The sequence below is a fragment of the Scyliorhinus canicula genome, chromosome 15, assembly GCF_902713615.1.
Source record: "Scyliorhinus canicula chromosome 15, sScyCan1.1, whole genome shotgun sequence".
Taxonomy (NCBI): Eukaryota; Metazoa; Chordata; class Chondrichthyes; order Carcharhiniformes; family Scyliorhinidae; genus Scyliorhinus; species Scyliorhinus canicula.
Genome location: NC_052160.1, coordinates 28,177,188 through 28,197,606, shown reverse-complemented (window position 1 = coordinate 28,197,606; position 20,419 = coordinate 28,177,188). Strand labels below are relative to the sequence as shown.

General features: G+C 43.9%; 1 protein-coding gene across 1 annotated transcript in view; it reads left to right on the top strand.

Annotated features, from left to right (window-relative positions):
* xpo6 (exportin 6) overlaps positions 1-17,823 on the top strand; it is a 136,860-nt gene extending 119,037 nt beyond the window's left edge. The window contains 8 exon segments of the mRNA XM_038820897.1: positions 612-801; positions 1,870-2,025; positions 6,182-6,296; positions 6,697-6,868; positions 7,359-7,520; positions 8,743-8,841; positions 12,169-12,399; positions 13,817-17,823. Coding sequence (XP_038676825.1) covers positions 612-801; positions 1,870-2,025; positions 6,182-6,296; positions 6,697-6,868; positions 7,359-7,520; positions 8,743-8,841; positions 12,169-12,399; positions 13,817-13,918 — 1,227 coding nt within the window. The 3' untranslated portion in view covers positions 13,919-17,823.
* The last annotated feature ends 2,596 nt before the right edge of the window (positions 17,824-20,419 follow it).

Sequence of the window (20,419 nt, the reverse complement as noted above, 5' to 3'; positions counted from 1 at the left end):
GGTTTTGGTTGTTTGATCTAATATCTCATTGTGTGACTCAGTATCGCATTTAGTTTGACAAAGGTTCTGTGAAACACCTTTGGATATTGCACTACATTGAAGTCACTAGATAATTGCAAATTATTGTTTGCTTTATGAAGGTATTGCATAGCCTCGCTTCTGATTCTATTCCTCTATTTATAAAGTATACAATCCCATATGCCTTGCTAACAACCGTGTCAACATGTCCTGAGACTAAGATTTCTGTACATAAACCCTAAGTCTCTGTTCTAGCCTTCCCTTTAAAGTTGATTCTTCTTGGATAATCTGGGCAAGGTGAACCACTTAAACACCCTTTGGCTGCTTCATCTGCAGTTTGTATGGATTTACGTTGCTTAGCTCAATTGGCTCGATGGCTGGTTTGTGATGTGGAGTGACGCGCGTGGGTTAAATTCCCATACCGGCTGAGGTCATCCATGTAGGCGCTGTCTTCTCAACCTTGCCCCTTGCCTGAGGTAACCAAGGTCCTTGGGGACTATGGTGGCTTTCACTTTTCACTTGTTTTGTGTATAGATATTAAGTATTGGGCTGTATGTTGAACTGCTTTGACCTAAGTGATGTTCTCCTTCTAGGGTAAAGTGCTGGTGTGCAGGGCCCTGTCCAACATGCTGTTGCTGCCATGGCCAAATCTTCCTGAGAGTGAGCAGCAGTGGGCAGTCCGTTCTACCAATCACGCCAACATCATTTCAACCCTCACAAGAGAATACCGGCGGCTCAAGGAAAACACAGGATTAACACAAAGCAAAGTGGGCCTGGGCAACAGTGAGTACCTTCTTGCACATGCCACGTATGTGCATATTTCTGTTAATTTATTCACAACATTCTGCTGTGCCAGGAACTTGTCTAGATTTTGCCTGTAAACTGAAACACATGAAAAATACAAGAACAAAGTGGCCACATTTTGATTTGTTACTTAGAGTCCTGTTAAACAGCAGGATGTATCCAAGAACGGGGAGCACCTTGTTATGGCAGTTTGGAAATATTCTGGTGGTGTAGTGGTTAGCACTGCTGTCTCACTACGCTGAGGACCAGGTTCGATCCCGGTTCTGGGTCACTATCCTTGTGAAGTTTGCACATTCTCCCCATGTTTGCGCAGATCTCGCCCCCACAAGCCAAAAATGTGCAGAGTAGGTGGATTGGCCACACTAAATTGCCCCTTAATTTGGGAAGAAAAAAGAATTGGGTACTCTATATAAAAAAATAAAATAAAAATAAAAAAATAAAAATTTAAGTTTGGAAATATTTTGGCTTTTTAAGGATGACCTCATGCATAGCCTTGAACTTATGAGCATCACCTTATCACAACCTGTCATTAATTGAATGTCTCAAGTCTACAGGAAAGGGTTTTGGCCACCTAATCTGCCTTTACCGTCCTTATCCCAGATTATTTTCTGCCTATTTTGTGAATTTTCCTGCATTCCTTTTAAGCTGCTAGTTGTGATTCTTCATTATTGAACTTTTGGCGCCTTGTATTTGATACCAGTAACAGTGGAATATGTATGTAAAAGTGAATTCCCTCCAATGATGATGTTCTGAACCCAACATTGGTTCTCCAGTGTTACGGCCATGATACCTTACACAGTGCAGACTTCTGTCCGACTGGCCTTTCAACTTGCCCATTAAAGACATAAAGCCACTTCGCTGAAGAGAAGAAACAGTACTATTAAGGTTGCATGCCTCTACTTGAGTACCTTTCTGCAGTCAACTTCCAAGTTCTTCGGTCTGTGGATATTTAAGGAGGTGGACATTTAGAACTAATTCTAGCGTCTGAAGTTCCAGAATGTTACTGTTCTGCGTTTAATGTTTTGATTTTCAAACTGTTCACTTTAGCAAAAGTGGTTGTCCAGGAGACGCTGAGTATCCTGAGGTACATCGTAGAGAGCATCTCGGGGGAAGTGACCAAATCCCGTCAGATCTGTTACCAGTCCCTGCAGGAGTCGGTGCAGGTTTCCCTGGCACTCTTCCCACTCTTCATTCACCAACCTGGTAAGGCAAGCTTTGTTTTACTGTGTGATTTAGCTTCAGTCTCATGACCCCCAAAATGTAAGCAGTCTTACCACTGGTTTCCATTGGCAATTAAAGGTTGCATTCTCCTTTCTAATCTGCCAGATACTGAGCAGGGTTCATTAATTGCCATCACCCAGCCCCTTCCGCCAGACACAGGTTCCCACCAGGCCAGATCTGGGGAAAGTAAGGATCCAAACGAACTCTGCAATCCATCTGACCAGTCCCGATAGCTTTACACCTCAATCAAACCCATTTCAATCTCACTGCAGCAATTGGTTTCCTGTTGGCCAAGGATATAAAGGGTTATATAATCAAAGTGAATGGATGGAGTTCAGATGCAGATATAAGAACATAAGAACTAGGAGCAGGAGTAGGCCATCTGGCCCCTCGAGCCTGCTCCGCCATTCAATTAGATCATGGCTGATCTTTTGTGGACTCAGCTCCACTTTCCGGCCCGAACACCATAACCCTTAATCCCTTTATTCTTCAAAACACTATCTATCTTTACCTTAAAAACATTGTAATGAAGGAGCCTCAACTGCTTCACTGGGCAAGGAATTCCATAGATTCACAACCCTTTGGGTGAAGAAGTTCCTCCTAAACTCAGTCCTAAATCTACTTCCCCTTATTTTGAGGCTATGCCCCCTAGTTCTGCTGTCACCCGCCAGTGGAAACAACCTGCCCGCATCTATCCTATCTATTCCCTTCATAATTTTAAATGTTTCTATAAGATCCCCCCTCATCCTTCTAAATTCCAACGAGTACAGTCCCAGTCTACTTAACCTCTCCTCATAATCCAACCCCTTCAGCTCTGGGATTAACCTAGTGAATCTCCTCTGCACACCCTCCAGCGCCAGTACGTCCTTTCTCAAGTAAGGAGACCAAAACTGAACACAATACTCCAGGTGTGGCCGCACTAACACCTTATACAATTGCAACATAACCTCCCTAGTCTTAAACTCCATCCCTCTAGCAATGAAGGACAAAATTCCATTTGCCTTCTTAATCACCTGTTGCACTTGTAAACCAACCTTCTGTGACTCATGCACTAGTACACCCAAGTCTCTCTGAACAGCGGCATGCTTTAATATTTTATCGTTTAAATAATAATCCCGTTTGCTGTTATTCCTACCAAAATGGATAACCTCACATTTGTCAACATTGTATTCCATCTGCCAGACCCGAGCCCATTCACTTAACCTATCCAAATCCCTCTGCAGACTTCCAGTATCCTCTGCACTTTTCGCTTTACCACTCATCTTAGTGTCATCTGCAAACTTGGACACATTGCCCTTGGTCCCCAACTCCAAATCATCAATGTAAATTGTGAACAATTGTGGGCCCAACACGGATCCCTGAGGGACACCACTAGCTACTGATTGCCAACCAGAGAAACACCCATTTATCCCAACTCTTTGCTTTCTATTAATTAACCAATCCTCTATCCATGCTACTACTTTACCCTTAATGCCATGCATCTTTATCTTATGCAGCAACCTTTTGTGTGGCACCTTGTCAAAGGCTTTCTGGAAATCCAGATATACCACATCCATCGGTTCCCCGTTATCTACTGCACTGGTAATGTCCTCAAAAAATTCCACTAAATTAGTTAGGCACGACCTGCCTTTTACGAACCCATGCTGCGTCTGCCCAATGGGACAATTTCTATCCAGATGCCTCGCAATTTCTTCCTTGATGATAGATTCCAGCATCTTCCCTATTACCGAAGTTAAACTCACTGGCCTATAATTTCCTGCTTTCTGCCTACCTCCTTTTTTAAACAGTGGCGTCACGTTTGCTAATTTCCAATCCACCGGGACCACCCCAGAGCCTAGTGAATTTCGGTAAATTATCACTAGTGCATCTGCAATTTCCCTAGCCATCTCTTTTAGCACTCTGGGATGCATTCCATCAGGGCCAGGAGACTTGTCTACCTTTAGCCCCATTAGCTTGCCCATCACTCCCTCCTTAGTGATAACAATCCTCTCAAGGTCCTCACCTGTCATAGCCTCATTTCTATCAGTCGCTGGCATGTTATTTGTGTCTTCCACTGTGAAGACCGACCCAAAAAACCTGTTCAGTTCCTCAGCCATTTCCTCATTTCCCATTATTAAAACTCCCTTCTCATCCTCTAAAGGACCAATATTTACCTTAGCCACTCTTTTTTGTCTTATATATTTGTAAAAACTTTTACTGTCTGTTTTTATATTCTGAGCAAGTTTACTCTCATACTCTATCTTACTCTTCTTTATAGCTTTTTTATTAGCTTTCTGTTGCCCCCTAAAGATTTCCCAGTCCTCTAATCTCCCAGCAATCTTTGCCATTTTATATGCTTTTTCCTTCAATTTGATACTCTCCCTTATTTCCTTAGATATCCACGGTCGATTTTCCCTCTTTCTTCCGTCCTTCCTTTTTGTTGGTATAAACCTTTGCTGAGCACTGTGAAAAATCGCTTGGAAGGTTCTCCACTGTTCCTCAACTGTTCCACCATAAAGTCTTAGCTCCCAGTCTACCTTAGCTAGTTCTTCTCTCATCCCCTTGTAATCTCCTTTGTTTAAACACAAAACACTAGTATTTGATTTTACTTTCTCACCCTCCATCTGTATTTTAAATTCCACCATATTGTGATCGCTCCTTCCGAGAGGATCCCTAACTATGAGATCATGAATCAATCCTGTCTCATTACACAGGACAAGATGTAGGACCGCTTGTTCCCTCGTAGGTTCCATTACATACTGTTCTAGGAAACTATCGCGGATACATTCTATAAACTCCTCCTCACGGTTGCCTTGACTGACCTGGTTAAACCAATCGACATGTAGATTAAAATCCCCCATGATAACTGCTGTACCATTTCTACATGCATCAGTTATTTCTTTGTTTATTGCCTGCCCCACCATCTCGTTACTATTTGGTGGCCGATAGACTACTCCTATCAGTGACTTTTTCGCCTTACTATTCCTGATTTCCACCCAAATGGATTCAACCTTATCCTCCATAGCACCGATGTCATCCCTTGCTATTGCCCGTATGTCATCCTTAAATAACAGAGCAACACCACCTCCCTTACCATCCACTCTGTCCTTTATTGATTTGCAACAGACTTGAGGGGCTGAATGGCCACCTCCTGTTCCTGCGATTGATTCTGCCGATTCGAAAGTACCAGCTAAGTGTGCTATAGAAGGGTCAGTGGCTTGGTGCTCTTAGGAGAGGCTGATTCTTCGGAACACTTAGGGTCCTGACCTTTGCATTATTAGTGGTAAATTCTGTTGGTGATGCTCCCTATAAACTGAAACAGGATATCTTATTGAGGGAATCTCTTGTACAGATGTGGCAGTATGCTCCCCAACCTCATCCATGCCAAACAGCTCAAATGTCATGCAGAAATGTTAGACGGTCGTCTAGATTTGGGATGCTGCGAAAGCTTGCTGCTTTACCGCCAGTTCATGTTTTGTAAGAAATGATCAAGATTTACTTTGCGATGGCAGCAAGCTGGTGCAGTGGTTAGCACAGTTGCCTCACGGCGCAGAGGTCCCAGGTTCGATCCCGGCTCTGGGTCACTATCCGTGTGGAGTTTGCACATTCTCCCTGTGTTTGCGTGGGTTTCGCCCCCACAACCTAAAAGGTGTGCAGGGTAGGTGGATTGGCCATGATAAATTGCCCCTTAATTGGAAAAAATTAATTGGGTACACTAAATTTAAAAATAAAAGATTTACTTTCAGTCCTGAAACCTCAACTGCATGGAGATGTCTTGTTTAATCACGCTACCTATTAGAAACTTCAAAGTTTAGATATGCCCAGGAATGGGGTAGTTTGCCATTGTTTCCGGAATGGACATAAAGATAACACTCACATTTTAAGTCCCGTTGCCTGTTATACAGGTTTAGAGCGAAACTAGCTGGGCAGGTGTTCAAACCATTCATCCCCAGCATTATCTCCCTGTTCTAGCTCTGGCACCTTGCTTTCAATATGTTTGCATAGTATTTGTGCAAGTCCCTTTCCTGCACCATCATACTAGCCATTGCTGCATTTACAAATGTGTCAGAATGGTGCCGACATGTAGTTAATAGGCTAGCTTGAATATTTAGGTAGTGCTGCTTCTTGGAGCCTAACACAGATTTCCCCTGTTTTTCAGGTGTGACTGATGAAATGCTCAGCTTCTTCCTCACTTTATTTCAAGGCCTCAGGGTCCAGATGGGTGTCCCCTTTGCTGAACAGATTATTCAGACCTTCCTCAACATGTTCACCAGGTAACTCAGCTCAAGGGAGAGGTGGGAACTGAGCCCCACTCCCAGTGTCACTAGGGATTGGAACCCCAATCCTGGTTTTGCCAGCCTTGGATAGGGGCAGCTGAGCCCCATGCCTGACATCGCCTCCAGGGTAAGGCTAGTACTGATCAAGGTATCACTGTGGGGGAAAGTGGCTTAGCCTCATGCCTCACATCAATGGCGACGCGGTAATGAGCCCTGCTCCTTGCATCGGCTGAGGGACTGAGCTCTTTTCCTGATGTCATAAGGGTGGGAGTGTGCGGCACAGCAGGGGTGAGGAACCTCACTCCTGGCGTGGGTGGGAGGGAAATGAGCCCCATGCCCAGCATCGCTTGGGGTGATGCTGCATCTGTAATGTGTATTTCTCCACTTGGTTATGCAGGGAGCAGTTGGCAGAGAGTATCCTGGAGGAGGGCAGCGGTGGTTGTCGTGTGGTGGAGAAGTTTCTGAAGATTCTGCAGGTGGTGGTCCAGGAACCTGGGCAGGCATTCAAACCATTCCTCCCCAGCATCATCTCCCTGTGCATGGAACAGGTCTACCCAATCATAGCAGAGGTAAAGCTGAGAAGCTGTGGTATCTCCAGTGCTGGTGTAGCATAACTCTTCGGAGAGTTTCTATTGGCCACTATTCATGCAGGTGTTGTGTGTCAATGCATCTTAGCATTCCATGTCTGTGGAATGTTTTGGAATTCTCTATTACAGAGCGCTGTTTCACAAGACCAATTGAGATTTTTGGGAACTGGGAATTAAGAGAAAAGGAGATACGGTGATCCAAAAGCTCAGCCACAATTTTATTCATTGGTGGCGCAGGCTCAAGGGGCCATATTGCCTGCTCCTTTTCTTCAAATGTCATGCTATATTCATCCTTTAACCCCCTGCACACTGGTATTGGCTGAAGGTTTGTTTTGAGGTCGGCAATGCTTTGCATGATCTTAGTGTTTAATTGGATTTGTTTTGGGTCCCATTCCAATCAGGTTGCAGGCCATTTTGGATTGTGTTCCGTTCTTTGCTAGTTTGCTCCTCATGCTCCTTTCTCGCTCTCCAGCGGTCCTCGCCAGATGTGAAGATGGAACTGTTTGAGCTGCTTTACCAGATTCTGCACAATAACTGGCGATTTTTCTTCAAATCATCTGTCCTGGCCAGTGTTCAACGTGGAACAACTGAGGAGCCAATGGAAAATGAGGCCCAGTTTGCTTCTGCTATGCAGGTATCTCTGGTTATTCCTGGTTATTCATTATTTGTGTGTTTGCTATTATGTTCCTCCATGGACTGTTCTGCCCCTGGACAAGTGTACAGTTCTGTACACTCAGAACTACAGGAAGCTCTGTTCCCTGTGCAGGGTTTCACTGCAGGAGGTAGAGAGAGCAGCTCAGTCAGAGATGCACCTTTCAGGCAAGATTATGACCTATTTTCAAAGAGGTGGAGCAGTGTTCTTCCAGTCCGTCGATCAACATTTATCCCTCAACATCACTCAAACAGATTATCTGGGTATTACTGTCTGAGGAGTCTTGCCTACAACTTGGCGGCTACATTATACTAGTGACTGCCCTTCTGAAAACTGCTGCTTTGCATGTGAAATGCTCTGGGGTATCATTAGGAAATGGGATGAGTGCTATGTAAGTGTCCATTTCTTCCTTTAACGTAAGGTGACTACTAATGCTGCTCTTAGTTCAGCTTTGGGACTTGCAGTAGTCAGTGTAATCACCCTGGGGGTGGCACACCGGTTAGCACTGCTGCTTCACAGCTTCAGGGACCCAGGTTCAATTCCAGCCTCTGGTGACTGTCGCTTTCTCCCCGTGTCTGCGTGGATTTGCTCCGGGTGCTCCGGTTTTCTCCCACAGTCCAAAGATGTGCAGGTTGGGTGGATTGGCCTTGCTAAATTGCCCCATAGCAGGGCAGCACGGTAGTGCAGTGGTTAGTATGCTGCCTTACTGCGCCAAGGTCCCAGGTTCGATACTGGCTCTGGGTCACTGTCCGTATGGAGTTTGTACATTCTCCCCATGTTTACGTGGGTTTCGCCCCCACAACCCAAAGATGTGCAGGGTAGGTGGATTGGCCATGCTAAATTGTCCCTTAATTGGAAAAAATGAATTGGGCACTCTAAATCTTTTTTTTTTTATTGCTTCTTGGTGTCCAACGGTTGGGTGGTATTAATGGGTTATGGGATATGGTGGAGGTGTGGGCTTAAGTAGGGTGCTCTTTCCAGGGGCCAATGCAGACTCCATGGGCTGAATGGCCTCCTTCTGTACTGGAAATTCTATGATCTGAACTGTGGCACCGCCCCAGAAAAGATGTTGTGCCCTCTCTACTGCATGGGGAGTAATGGCCGAAGTGAGGTGCTAATCAAGGGGAAGAATTGCTTTCATTGTATTATAAGCTATGGCAAAATGTTAATTCTAGCTCATTGCCTCTTCCTGTTCTTTTGCCAGGCTTTTGGTCAGTCCTTTTTGCAGCCGGACATTCAGATCTTCAAACAGAACTTGTTTTACTTGGAGACACTGAACACCAAACACAAGCTGTACCACAAGGTGCGTCTGGTTCAGGTACATCTGCAGTGGGCTTTTCTACTGCAATAGATTAAGGATGGGTTTCTTCGCTCAGAAGGTGCTGCATGACCTGAGCTGAGTTCATGGTTTTAGAATGCTGAATTGTAATATTTTGTCTTATTGCCGTACCTGACAGAAATCCACTAAATTTTATCACAAAATACAAAGTTGCCAGTGTAAAAATTCAGTTGTATTTGTCTCTAAGGCACCCTTAACCAGAGGGATTAGGACAAAGTCTACATTTAGATATTTTCCTTGGATAACCATGTCCAGAGAGTAATGAGGTCTCAGATTGGGACAGGGAAGTCTTTGACAGGGCACTGCTCATACTGTTGCTTGGTATGAGGAGATTGGGGATGGCATTGTAGGTTGCAAAGAAGCGTGCACAATTGTTCTTAAAATGGAGATTTTTGGGGTGAATTAAAAAAGATATAACTTGCTCTATGTCTAAAATCTGTCAGGTTGAAGATTGCCGCAGATGCAGTTTCTCTTTCCCTCATGCAGAATCCCCTGTAATGTGGTAAATGTTTCCATTGGGAATCCCGGCAGTAACATTCTGCCGTTAACTGTGCAACGCAGGGCTTTTTTCTGCCTGTGATCAAGAATTTTCTTTCTTTTCTGATTATGGAAGTTGAGTTAATTCCCTGGTGTCAGCCACAGAACCTCACCTCATGATCAATCTCCATGTTCAAGCCTTAACCACCTCAGGCTTCTTTGGTCATTAAGGGATTGCTGTACTTGAGTCTGACCCCATCCTTGCCCACTAATTGCCACACATTCAGTGGGGATTAGTAGATAGTAAACTGGAGTTCTGCTTTTTTTACTTTTATTTCCATCCCTGTCGTATCCAAATCCTAGAGACCAGTTGAACTTTTGTGATAACGTTTTGGCTAAAATCAAATGCCACTGCACAGAGCAAAGGACTTTCCAGGTCTGTTTGGCTCACTATTGCACCAAGCACAGTCTGAAAAAAAAACACCAGCTGTTCATTTTTGTGAATTGTGTTAGCACTGGGTGGGGACTCTCTCTTTTGGAGGCGTTGCAGCAAACTCCAATCCACCTACCCCCAAAATGAACCGACCAAATGATCAGACTGCTGACTCTTATCCTTACTGTGATTCGTGCATTTGGTACAATGACTCTTGCAAAGTTATGCGAGCATTACATTGGATTTGTTCCATTTTTATATGTTAGTGAACAAAGGCCATCTAGTGACCAAATGTGGCAAAATTTAATTCCCATGATAGATATCAAAAACCAGGTTGTCGGGAATAAAACCTTGTAGCGACTTAATGCACTTTACACAATGAGCCAGTTTCAGAGTTTTATATTTGCTCACTGGATGTCAACGTAGTCTTTATTGGCCATCAATAATTTCCCTTAACCACGTGACTTGCTAAGCTATTTTGAAAGACAATTAAGAGTCAGTCACATTGCTCTGTGTCTGGGGTCATATATCGACCAAACTGGGTAAGGATGGCAAATGTCCTTTAGTGATCCAATTATGGTTAACTAAATTCATGCTCAGTGCAGCCTCTCTTGAAATTGTCTCCTGGTTCAGTTCTTAGTCCTGAAAAGCTCAAAAAGATCATTTGAATAGAGCACAGTAAAAGTGGTAAATTTAGCTGTGTTTTTTTAATGAATGGGTGAATAGGACGAGATTGTACCTTGGCATCCTGCAGACCAGCATACATTCATTTCAGCCTGTTAACACATAGTGCTGAGTTTATGCAGAACATGTTCTGTAGATCTGTTTGCTGTGGCTGGGTGGGTAACACTCCTCTCACCTCTGAGTCAGAAAGTTGTAGGTCCAGGTTCCGCTCCAGAAGTTTGAGCAAATGAGCTAGGCTAACCACCAGTGACAAAATATCAGAGGTGCCAACTTCAGATGAGATGTTAAACAAAGACCCCATTTGCCCCCTCAGTGGATGTAAGAAGTCCCACAGTACTAATTTGAAGCAGAGCCAAGGGAGTTATCCCTGATGTCATGGCCAATATTTAACCCTCAAGCATCATCACTTAAAAAAAGAGATTGTTTGATCATTGTCACATTGCTGTTAATGAGAGATTGCTGTATGAAAATCAGCTACTGTTTATCTTGCGTCACACAGCGACTTATATTCAAAAGCACTTCATTGTCTGTAAAGCTTTTTTGAGATATCCTGAGGTCATGACAGGCAAGTCTTTAGGGTGGCGCAGTGGTTAGCATTGCTACTGCGTGGTGCTGAGGACCTGGGTTCAATCCCTACCCTGGGTCACTGTCTGTGGGGAGTTTGCACATTCTCCCCGTGTCTGTGTGGGTCTCACCCCACAACCCAAAAGATGTGCAGGGTACGTGGATTGGCCATGCTCAATTAGCCAGGTGCTAAATGAATATTTTTCGTCAGTATTCACACAGGAAAAAGATAATATTGTCGAGGAGAATACTGAAATAGAGGCTACTAGACTAGAAGGGCTTGAGATTCATAAGGAGGAGGTGTTAGCAATTCTGGAAAGAGTGAAAATAGAAGTTCCCTGGGCCGGATGGGATTTATCCTAGGATTCTCTGGGAAGCTAGGGAGGAGATTGCTGAGCCTTTGGCTTTGATCTTTAAGTCATCTTTGTCTACAGGAATAGTGCCAGAAGACTGGAGGATAGCTAATGTTGTCCCCTTGTTCAAGAAGGGGAGTAGAGACAACCCCGGTAACTATAGACCAATGAGCCTTACTTCTGTTGTGGGCAAAGTCTTGGAAAGGTTTGTAAGACATAGGATGTATAATCATCTGGAAAGGAATAATTTGATTAGAGATAGTCAACACGGTTTTGTGAAGGGTAGGTCGTGCCTCACAAACCTTATTGAGTTCTTTGAGAAGGTGACCAAACAGGTGGATGAGGGTAAAGTAGTTGATGTGGTGTATATGGATTTCAGTAAAGCGTTTCATAAGGTTCCCCACGGTAGGCCATTGCAGAAAATACGGAGGCATGGGATTCAGGGTGATTTAGCAGTTTGGATCAGAAATTGGCTAGCTGGAAGAAGACAAAGGGTGGTGGTTGATGGGAAATGTTCAGACTGGAGTCCAGTTACTAGTGGTGTACCACAAGGATCTGTTTTGGGGCCACTGCTGTTTGTCATTTTTATAAATGACCTGGAGGAGGGCGTAGAAGGATGGGTGAGTAAATTTGGGGGGGGTTGTTGGATTACGGGTATAGGGTGGATATGTAGGTTTGAGTAGGGTGATCATGGCTCGGCACAACATTGAGGGCCGAAGGGCCTGTTCTGTGCTGTACTGTTCTATGTTCTATTCTATAATCTTCCTGTTTTCTTCCCAGAAAATCTTCCGGACGACCATGTTGTTTCAGTTCATCAATGTACTGCTGCAGGTACTGGTCCACAAGTCTCATGACTTACTGCAAGAGGAAATCGGAATCGCTGTATACAACATGGCCTCGGTGGACTTCAGCAGCTTTTACACTGTGTTTTTACCCCAGTTCCTGGGAAGTTGCGATGGTATCGACTCCAATCAAAGAACTGCGCTTGGAAGGAATTTCAAAATGGACAGGGTTAGTTACTGGAAGAGAACCCGAATCATACAAGGGGGCATCGAAAAAGTGGATGTAACTTGATATCTGGGTACTACAGCCGGAGAATCCCTTTCTAAAGTCCCCAAGTGCTTTGTAAATGCTGTATTATAGAGTACTATGTTTAGTAGCTATGACTTCTCTCCATGGTAAGTGTTCTGTGGGGACATGAGGGAAAGAGTCAGAACGCACTTTCCAACTTGTGCATTCCCTAAAACTTTATGTAGGATGCAACTGTATTGAGGAATGAGCATAGTTTCATTGGTAACAGGGTGTCAAGAGCTGAGCAGCCTCCTGGTGACATTTAACATAGACTGTGTGAAGTCCTATTGCAGGTATGGAGACCATCGTCCCAATCCTAAATAACTGGGAGACTTTGGGCAGGTAAAGTGCTCAGAGGCTGCCGTGTTTGCTCCTCTCTGGTTTAAAATAAACCAGATTGTAGGGCAGCACGGTGGTGCTGTGGTTACCATTGCTGCCTCACAGCGCCGACGTCCCAGGTTTGATCCTGGCTCTGGGTCACTGACCATGTGGAGTTAGCACATTCTCCCCATGTTTGTGTTTGTTTCGCCCCCACAACCCAAAAAAGATGTGCGGGGTAGGTGGATTGGCCATGCTAAATTGCCCCTTAATTGGAATAAAAATTGGGTATTCTAAATTTTATTTAAAAAAAGAAAATAAACCAGATTGTGCACCAGCTGTTTTGGGGAAAGTTCTAGGCCAGGATTCTCCTAAATGGCAGGTAAGTGTTGACACTGGCGTAAACACCGGAGCATTTCACGCCGGCGTCCTGGCCCGACGATTCGCTTACCTGAAGGGGGCCAGCATGGCGCCAGAGTGCTCTGCGCAGCTCCGCATGCCAATAGGGGGCCCTGAACTTCCGGCCGCGGATCCGCGTATGTGCTAAAGTAATTCGCCAAAATGTGTTTTCATGAAGCTTCTTTTTGGTAAGTGTAATTAAGTTAAACTTGAAAACTGGGGGAGAGCAATGCTGTGTAAGGTAGCATACTGCACTGAGTTTGCTATTCTTATACTGGGCAGTGAGAAAATCAGATTGGTCATTCTGATACCACAATTCCTTATTGCTACAGGGATTTCAATGGAAGTGCAGTCTGCTGTGTCCTTTGACAACATTCAGCGGCACTGTTGTAGAAAGCAAATGCCCAAACATTCGGGGGTTTATGTACCCAGCAGAAGAGTTTTTGTTGTTTAGGAACAAATGGTAAAAAAGAGTAAGATTGCTGCCACTCTAGTCTGTCAGACCCTGTTGCACGAGTGATTCTATCATCTAATGGTGAAATGCAGATCCAGCTCTATCCGTTGGCTCTGCATAAACTGAAAATGATTAGCTATAGAAAACCATACTAACATTTCTCTCTTTCTCTCTCCTTCATGCTAGGATTTGCCTTCGTTTACACAGAGTGTGCACAGACTTGTGAACGATCTGCGTTACTACAGGCTTTGTAACGGCAGTTTACCTCCTGGAACAATCAAGCTATAGCCCTTCCTGACTGATGCCTTTACCCTTGCCCTCTCGCCAGGCTGTCCAGTGCGACCTGCTAGCTGGACCCCTCAGTATGCTGCTGCAGCACTTTGTGTCTTTGTCCTGCAGGAATATAATGATTGTATTCAGTACATAGACATGATGCAAACCAATCATGTAGCCTGCACTGAATAGACATCAATCATTCGCACCTTCGCATCGATGTGCTCCTCTCAGCTGTTTCATTGGATTACCGAGACTCTCCCAGGCAGTGTGACTGTGTTCAGCACTTTTGTTTCCTCATTTGATTTGATTTGATTTGCCTTGAACATTTCTACTCTGTACAGGCAGAGGAACTCTCAATTTTAGGTCATATCATTCCAATGTGATACCAATGGCACACGCTTAATTGATTAAGTGCTTGTGTTGTAAACTTGTGTTCGGCTCCATTGAATTACCCTCTCCAAAAAGTATGCTGGATTATTTTTTAAATGAGAAGTTTTTAAGTTGGATAAATTTATTTTGTATTTTCATTAGACTTCCACTCATCTTTGTAATTATTCTCCTATGACCCCTTTCTCACATTAGTCAATTCTGTTCAACTTTTATTGGCCTGTCATGTGTCTCATGTGTGTATGCATGCATGTCGTGTGTGTGCGTGTGCATGTCATGTGTGTGCTTTGTGTGCACACGTGTGCGTGGTGTGTGCATGTGTGTGTGCGCGCGTGTCATGTGTCCACTTTTGATTTAAGAGTCTGTTGAGGTTGGCTGTGTGATCAGGAATTGTAGCTTTTGCTGAATGTACGATTCAAACAGATGAGAATGTGTGGTCACTAAATGTAAAAGACCAAGTGTTTGTATTTTTTTACATTTATGTTTTTGCTTTTTAGTATCTAACTTATTCTCTGTTTGTCTATGGACTGTGGTGACTATATTAACATGGACTTTCACCAGTCTCCAACAGAAAGGAGAATCCCAACATGGACTCTCTTTCCTGGTGTAGTTCATGGGCCATGGGCCACTCCATTTGTCCTGGCCCAACATGTTTAACTGAGCCTTTTTATTGTTCAACTCTGAATTTGCTATCCAAACATTTAGTCTCCATTCATTTGCTGGCGAAGGTGGTATTGAGTGGCCAGAGCCTGCAAAAAATTTTGTTCTGTATTTTGTGTGAGAGAGAAAGATTAGAGAACACTGGGGAGAGTAGCTGGAAAGAGAACTTCAGGCATCTGTTTGTGGTGCAGCTTATTGTCTGGGTAGTTGGACCTTCAAAGGTCTGGAGTGGACACATGACTGGCCAGAATTTAGTTGGGATTTCTAACCTGCAAAGACCGTGGCGCAGATCAGGAACATTGTGGAATTCCCAGATCCTGAGCCGTGAAGAGGCTGGGCTCTGTCATTTGAACATTTAGACTGGGTGGTGCCTTCATGCTTACCTGCTGCTTTCCCAAGATTTCTGACAGCTACTCGTTTTAATTACCAGTTAGTGTTAGAGAGTTAAGCCACCTAGGCTGAATGTGTTAAACAGGCGTATAAAGCCTCCAGTATACTTGAAGATTAAACTTATGTTTTTCCAAAGGAACCAGTTGTTCCACTCTTAAATTATAGGTACAGAGATTCCAGAAGCATGGAAAATGTGGAGTTTTAAAAATTAGTAAGGGTTTCAATGAATTGTGTAAAGCCTGACCATCATCCACAGGATATTGGTGGCCTTTTCAGGAGCAATGGACTGTCCTGTCCTTTTCTGCTGCAGTCATTAATATTCAACATGTCCCTGCCATTTAATCATTAACTTTTCTTCAGGTCAAGGAGGCTTCAGGCAGCAATGATATTTGGAGACTTGGCTCCGTGTGATGGTTTGAATGTTTCTCAGATCCTTGGCTGTGGTACATCCCTAACCCCATACTGCCTGCCCTGTTTGTGGGGCACTGACTCATGACCCAGCTGTTTTTGGGCAACAAAATAAATAATAACTTTGTGCAAGACAATTTTTTTTTAAAACTCCAAACTTATCCCTACATTTCTAACATTTGTTTGACTTTTTATATTTTTTTAAAAGTACTGGCAATTTTCAATCTCTCAACAAAATCTGGACCCAAATAATGTAGTTCGCAGGTGGACTTGTATCATCGGAATGAACATTCACTCTCTGTAGGGGGGAGCTGGGGAAGGTGGGAGGTTGAGAGTTCCGATCTAAAACCGTGTGCTGCAAGAATGAAGGTGATGGGAGCCCTCATAGTGCCCTATACCTGGCACCAAATTGGCACCCCAGTCAGTGTATATTGCATAGACTGCTGGAGTGCATCACATGAGTAAATATTATTACATTGTGGCCAATTCTACACAGGCTTGTAGTTATATGCTGTTCATCAAGCTTGTTCTGTATCTTCAACAGTGGAAATGCACCTTGGAAACTGCAGCTGACTTCTAGAACTACCATAAACCACCTCCAGGCACCAGCGGTGTCCTTTCTGATTGGAATTGCAGGCTGCATTGTGTATTGCCTCTGTTTGACTCAAATATCTCAATCTGATTTGAAGTATTTTTTTTTTGCTTCTGAGTTGTGGATGTTTAACTCTGTCAGAAGCCTGCAACGAGCCATTTGTACTTTTGTCTTGATGAGCACATGAATAAAGTCTGTTTTTTTTTAAATAGAAACAATATCCGTTACATTTTGCTGCATGTTGTATGCGAACAAAAGGTACGCTGCAGCTTGCTGTAACCTTCTCTGAATCACATTCATTTCCATTAGACTAGAGTCAGGCACCAGTCAGACATGGCAGATAAGTGGAAGTCTAATGTTTGTGGTACACTACCACCATTGATTGGACTTGATCTCTTAGAGATGTTGCCAAAGCTTCTGTCAGCCCTGTTGGTTCCCATAGAATGGGGTGTTGGCATGACCTTGCATCTTGCCTTTTTTTCAATGAATCCATTCCCCTCTATTTGATTCACCTATTGCTTCCTTCTGCTTTGCTTTTACTCATAAGCTGGTGACACAGATGGTCTGTCAGAGGCTTCTCCATGCCCCATGTCAGCATTGTTCCATCATCAGCGAATAAAGGTGTACTTTTGCAGTGTGTCGCCTGTTTCTCTCACCCTTCACTGAGGTAGACAGCTGTGCTGTTGCACAACATCCCAGCAGACTGCAAAAAAGATTCTACGGTTGATAATTGAATGGAAGGTGAAGCCAACTTTGATCCTGTATCTGGAGCTGGAATGGTGAGGTGTTTGTGCTGTAGAGGATATTCGGTTTTCTTGACGGGGTCCAATGCTGTGTATTTCCTGGGCCCCATTTAGTGGTCCAGGTTCTGAAGCCACTAAAACCGTCATGGAATCCTGTGTCAGGAGTTGCTGGGCCCTCTTGGTAAGATCCTACATTATGGGGCACCTTCAGTGAAGTCTTCCTCTGACACTTCCTTTGGAGACACCCTGGGTTATGAGCCTCCTACCCATTTGAAGAATGCTACGTCTACACCAGATTGAACTACACTGTGGTATTTATACCAGATCCTTTCTGTACCTGAAAAGAATTTCCTCCCAGTACAAACTAAATGTGACTCGGATACCACAGTGTCACAATGTTGGTCTCACCATTGTAAATGTGACTGATCAGCTTGTGTGTTGAAATTTGAATCTCTGTTTACAATTGTACTTAGAATGCCTGTATTTGTACAGTCACTGCAAGTAATGTGCAAGAAGATGCTGCCTCATGCAGCTTGCACCATGTACAAAGTGGACTGTTTATTTTTTTAGGATTATGGTAATACGTTGTGTAAAAGTGGACATCAATACGATTATAAACAGGTTCCAGCTTTCGCCAGGGCTGTGTCAGTGTTTCTGGATGTAAATATGAGACTCTGTATTGTGCCTGAACACTTACAATGAGAAGTGTATTAAAACTACACACTGGTTTTACTGTTTGGGTCGATTCTGTGACATTCTATTGCAGAACTCTAGTCTTTTAATAAGTTGCAAATTTTCAATGTGTAGATATGACTTTTTAAAATAAATCATGATCCTTATAAGTGTTTGGCTTCAGCAGGCATTTGGGAGTTATCAGGGTCTCAGAATCTGAACACAGCTTGGGGACCTGTATCACTGTCATGGGAGCACAGGTTCAAACATCTGATTCTGGCCCCTCTGTATTGTGTACTGCTATGTTCATTGTACACAGTTTGTTTCTTTAAACATTCAGAATCATCCATAGATCTTGGGGATAATAAAGATTACTTGACCCATTTGTCAGTTTCTGCAGTCGGGTTAACAGTAAATGAGCAATTTGGTGCAATGAGCCCCATAGAAAAATCCAATGTTGCACAATGAGTGGAAAGCTACGGTTCTTGCAACAAAAAAACAGAACCTTTTTAAAGGCAATCACAGCTTTTGGTCCTATTCATTAAAAACTCGTGAAATGGGACTACCCAGCTTCCTCCCCTCTATGACATCCATCTCCAACATTTTTAGGGCAAAGAAAATGAGGGCAGAAAAGCTCACTGTCCAAGCAATAGAGATAACGTGTACTGCCGTTGGATCTCTTTTATTTAAGACCAGGAAGCTGTTGACATCAACTGGGCTTCACCAAGCTATTGGAGACACTTAGATGTTTTGGCTGCCAACAGTTAAGTGCTTAAAGTGGGAGAGAAACTTGGGGGGGTGCAGGGAGTGGTGAAAAGGGCGATGGAAGGCGCAGCCAGAAAATAATGGAGAAGGGAGTTCAAGGTAGAAAAATTGATCTTCCAAGGATCCATGTCTGTAACAGGTGATATGGGCCTTTTCCAGGTGCAAATTTGAACAAGGAGCAGAAGTAGGCCATTTGGACTCTTGAACCAGCTCTGCCATTCAATATGATCATGATCGGTTTGTGTTTAAAGTTCCGCATAACCATCTACCCCTGATAATTTGTTGTTAGGCAAGAGAACCAATCTACCACTGCTTTAAAAATATTCAATGACCTAGGGGCAACACAGTGGTTAGCACTGCTGCATCACAGCACCGAGGACCCGGGTCACTGTCTGTTTGGCGTTTGCACATTCCCCCCCATGTCTGCATGGGTCTCACCCCCACAACCCAAAGATGTGAAGGATAGGTGAATAGGCCATGCTAAATTGCCCCTTAATTGGAAAAAACTAAATTGGGCACTAAATTTCATAGAACATGCAGTGCAGAAAAAGGCCATTCAGCCCATCGAGTCTGCACCGACCCACTTAAGACCTCACTTTCACCCTATCCCCGTAACCCAATAACCCCTCCTAACCTCTTTTTTTGGTTACTAAGGGCAATTTATCATGGCCAATCCACCTAACCTACACGTCTTTGGACTGGGAGGAAACCGGAGCACCCGGAGGAAACCCACGCAGACATTGGGAGAATATGCAGACAGTGCCCCAGCGGGGAATCAAACCTGGGACCTTGGTGCTGTGAAGCCACAATGCTAATGACCTCACTTCCACCAAAAATGTTGCTTTCAGTGCAAGGTGTTGTTAGCCTGAAGGCGATTTGCACACAGCATCGAATCCGGTTGGGAGGGATCAAGCCATGTTGATGCTGCAAAGCTGGGATGAGCATTCCTGAACCTCCGCTCTGCTTTCAAGTAAATTGATCACTAGCTTTCGGAGCACTGCTCCTTCCTCAGGTGAGGACATTCACCTGAGGAAGGAGCAGTGCTCCGAAAGCTAGTGTTTGAAACAAACATGTTGGACTTTAACCTGGTGTAAGACTGTGCTCACCCCAGTCCAACGCCGGCATCTCCACATCAAGTAAATTGATGTATAATTAGCCTTTTTGGTAGTGGTTTGCAGCAGTCTGTTCAAGCACCTCTGATAGGAAGCTTAGTGTGAGTTACCTTCAAGCTAACACAATTTTGCACAGAAACATGAAACTTGCTAGGCCCCTTATTTGCACATGCAAAGGGCCTAACACCTGTTACAGGCATGGTTCCTTGGAAACCTGTTTTTCTGCCTAATATCAGTCTAGCTGATGGATCTTTTGATCCCTGAAATTTCCTGGACAGTTACTGATTTCAAATGGAACAGCAATCTATGCCTTACAGTTAGCCTTAGTATTCTGGGCCAACTTAAGGTTCCCATTGGCGATTTCTAGCAACTGACTCCTGGAAATTCCACAGATTTGGATGTAGGATTGCTAATTCTCAAGTATTGTCTTGAAGTCTTCAGGAATTCACATGATGGAAGAATGAGATTTGTATATCCTTGTAATACTAATGATGCAGTGGATGCCACGAGGCTGTTACCCTCCCTGGCTGGAGAGTACATTGGAGTGTCTCAGACAGGGTGAAGTGAGTGGTGCTGACCCCATGTGGTGTATGATCTGAAACTAACTTTGACTTGCTCATTCTCAAAGAGAGGGAGAGCCAGGCCATTCTACTGTGGCTTATTGAAGTAACCATGTGAACTCATCTTCATGTTTGCTGACTTTGCGGAGTACGATTCAAAGCCATAACCCAACAAATTATTTTATTCAATATCAAATTAACAGCATGCAACATAAAATGCTTTA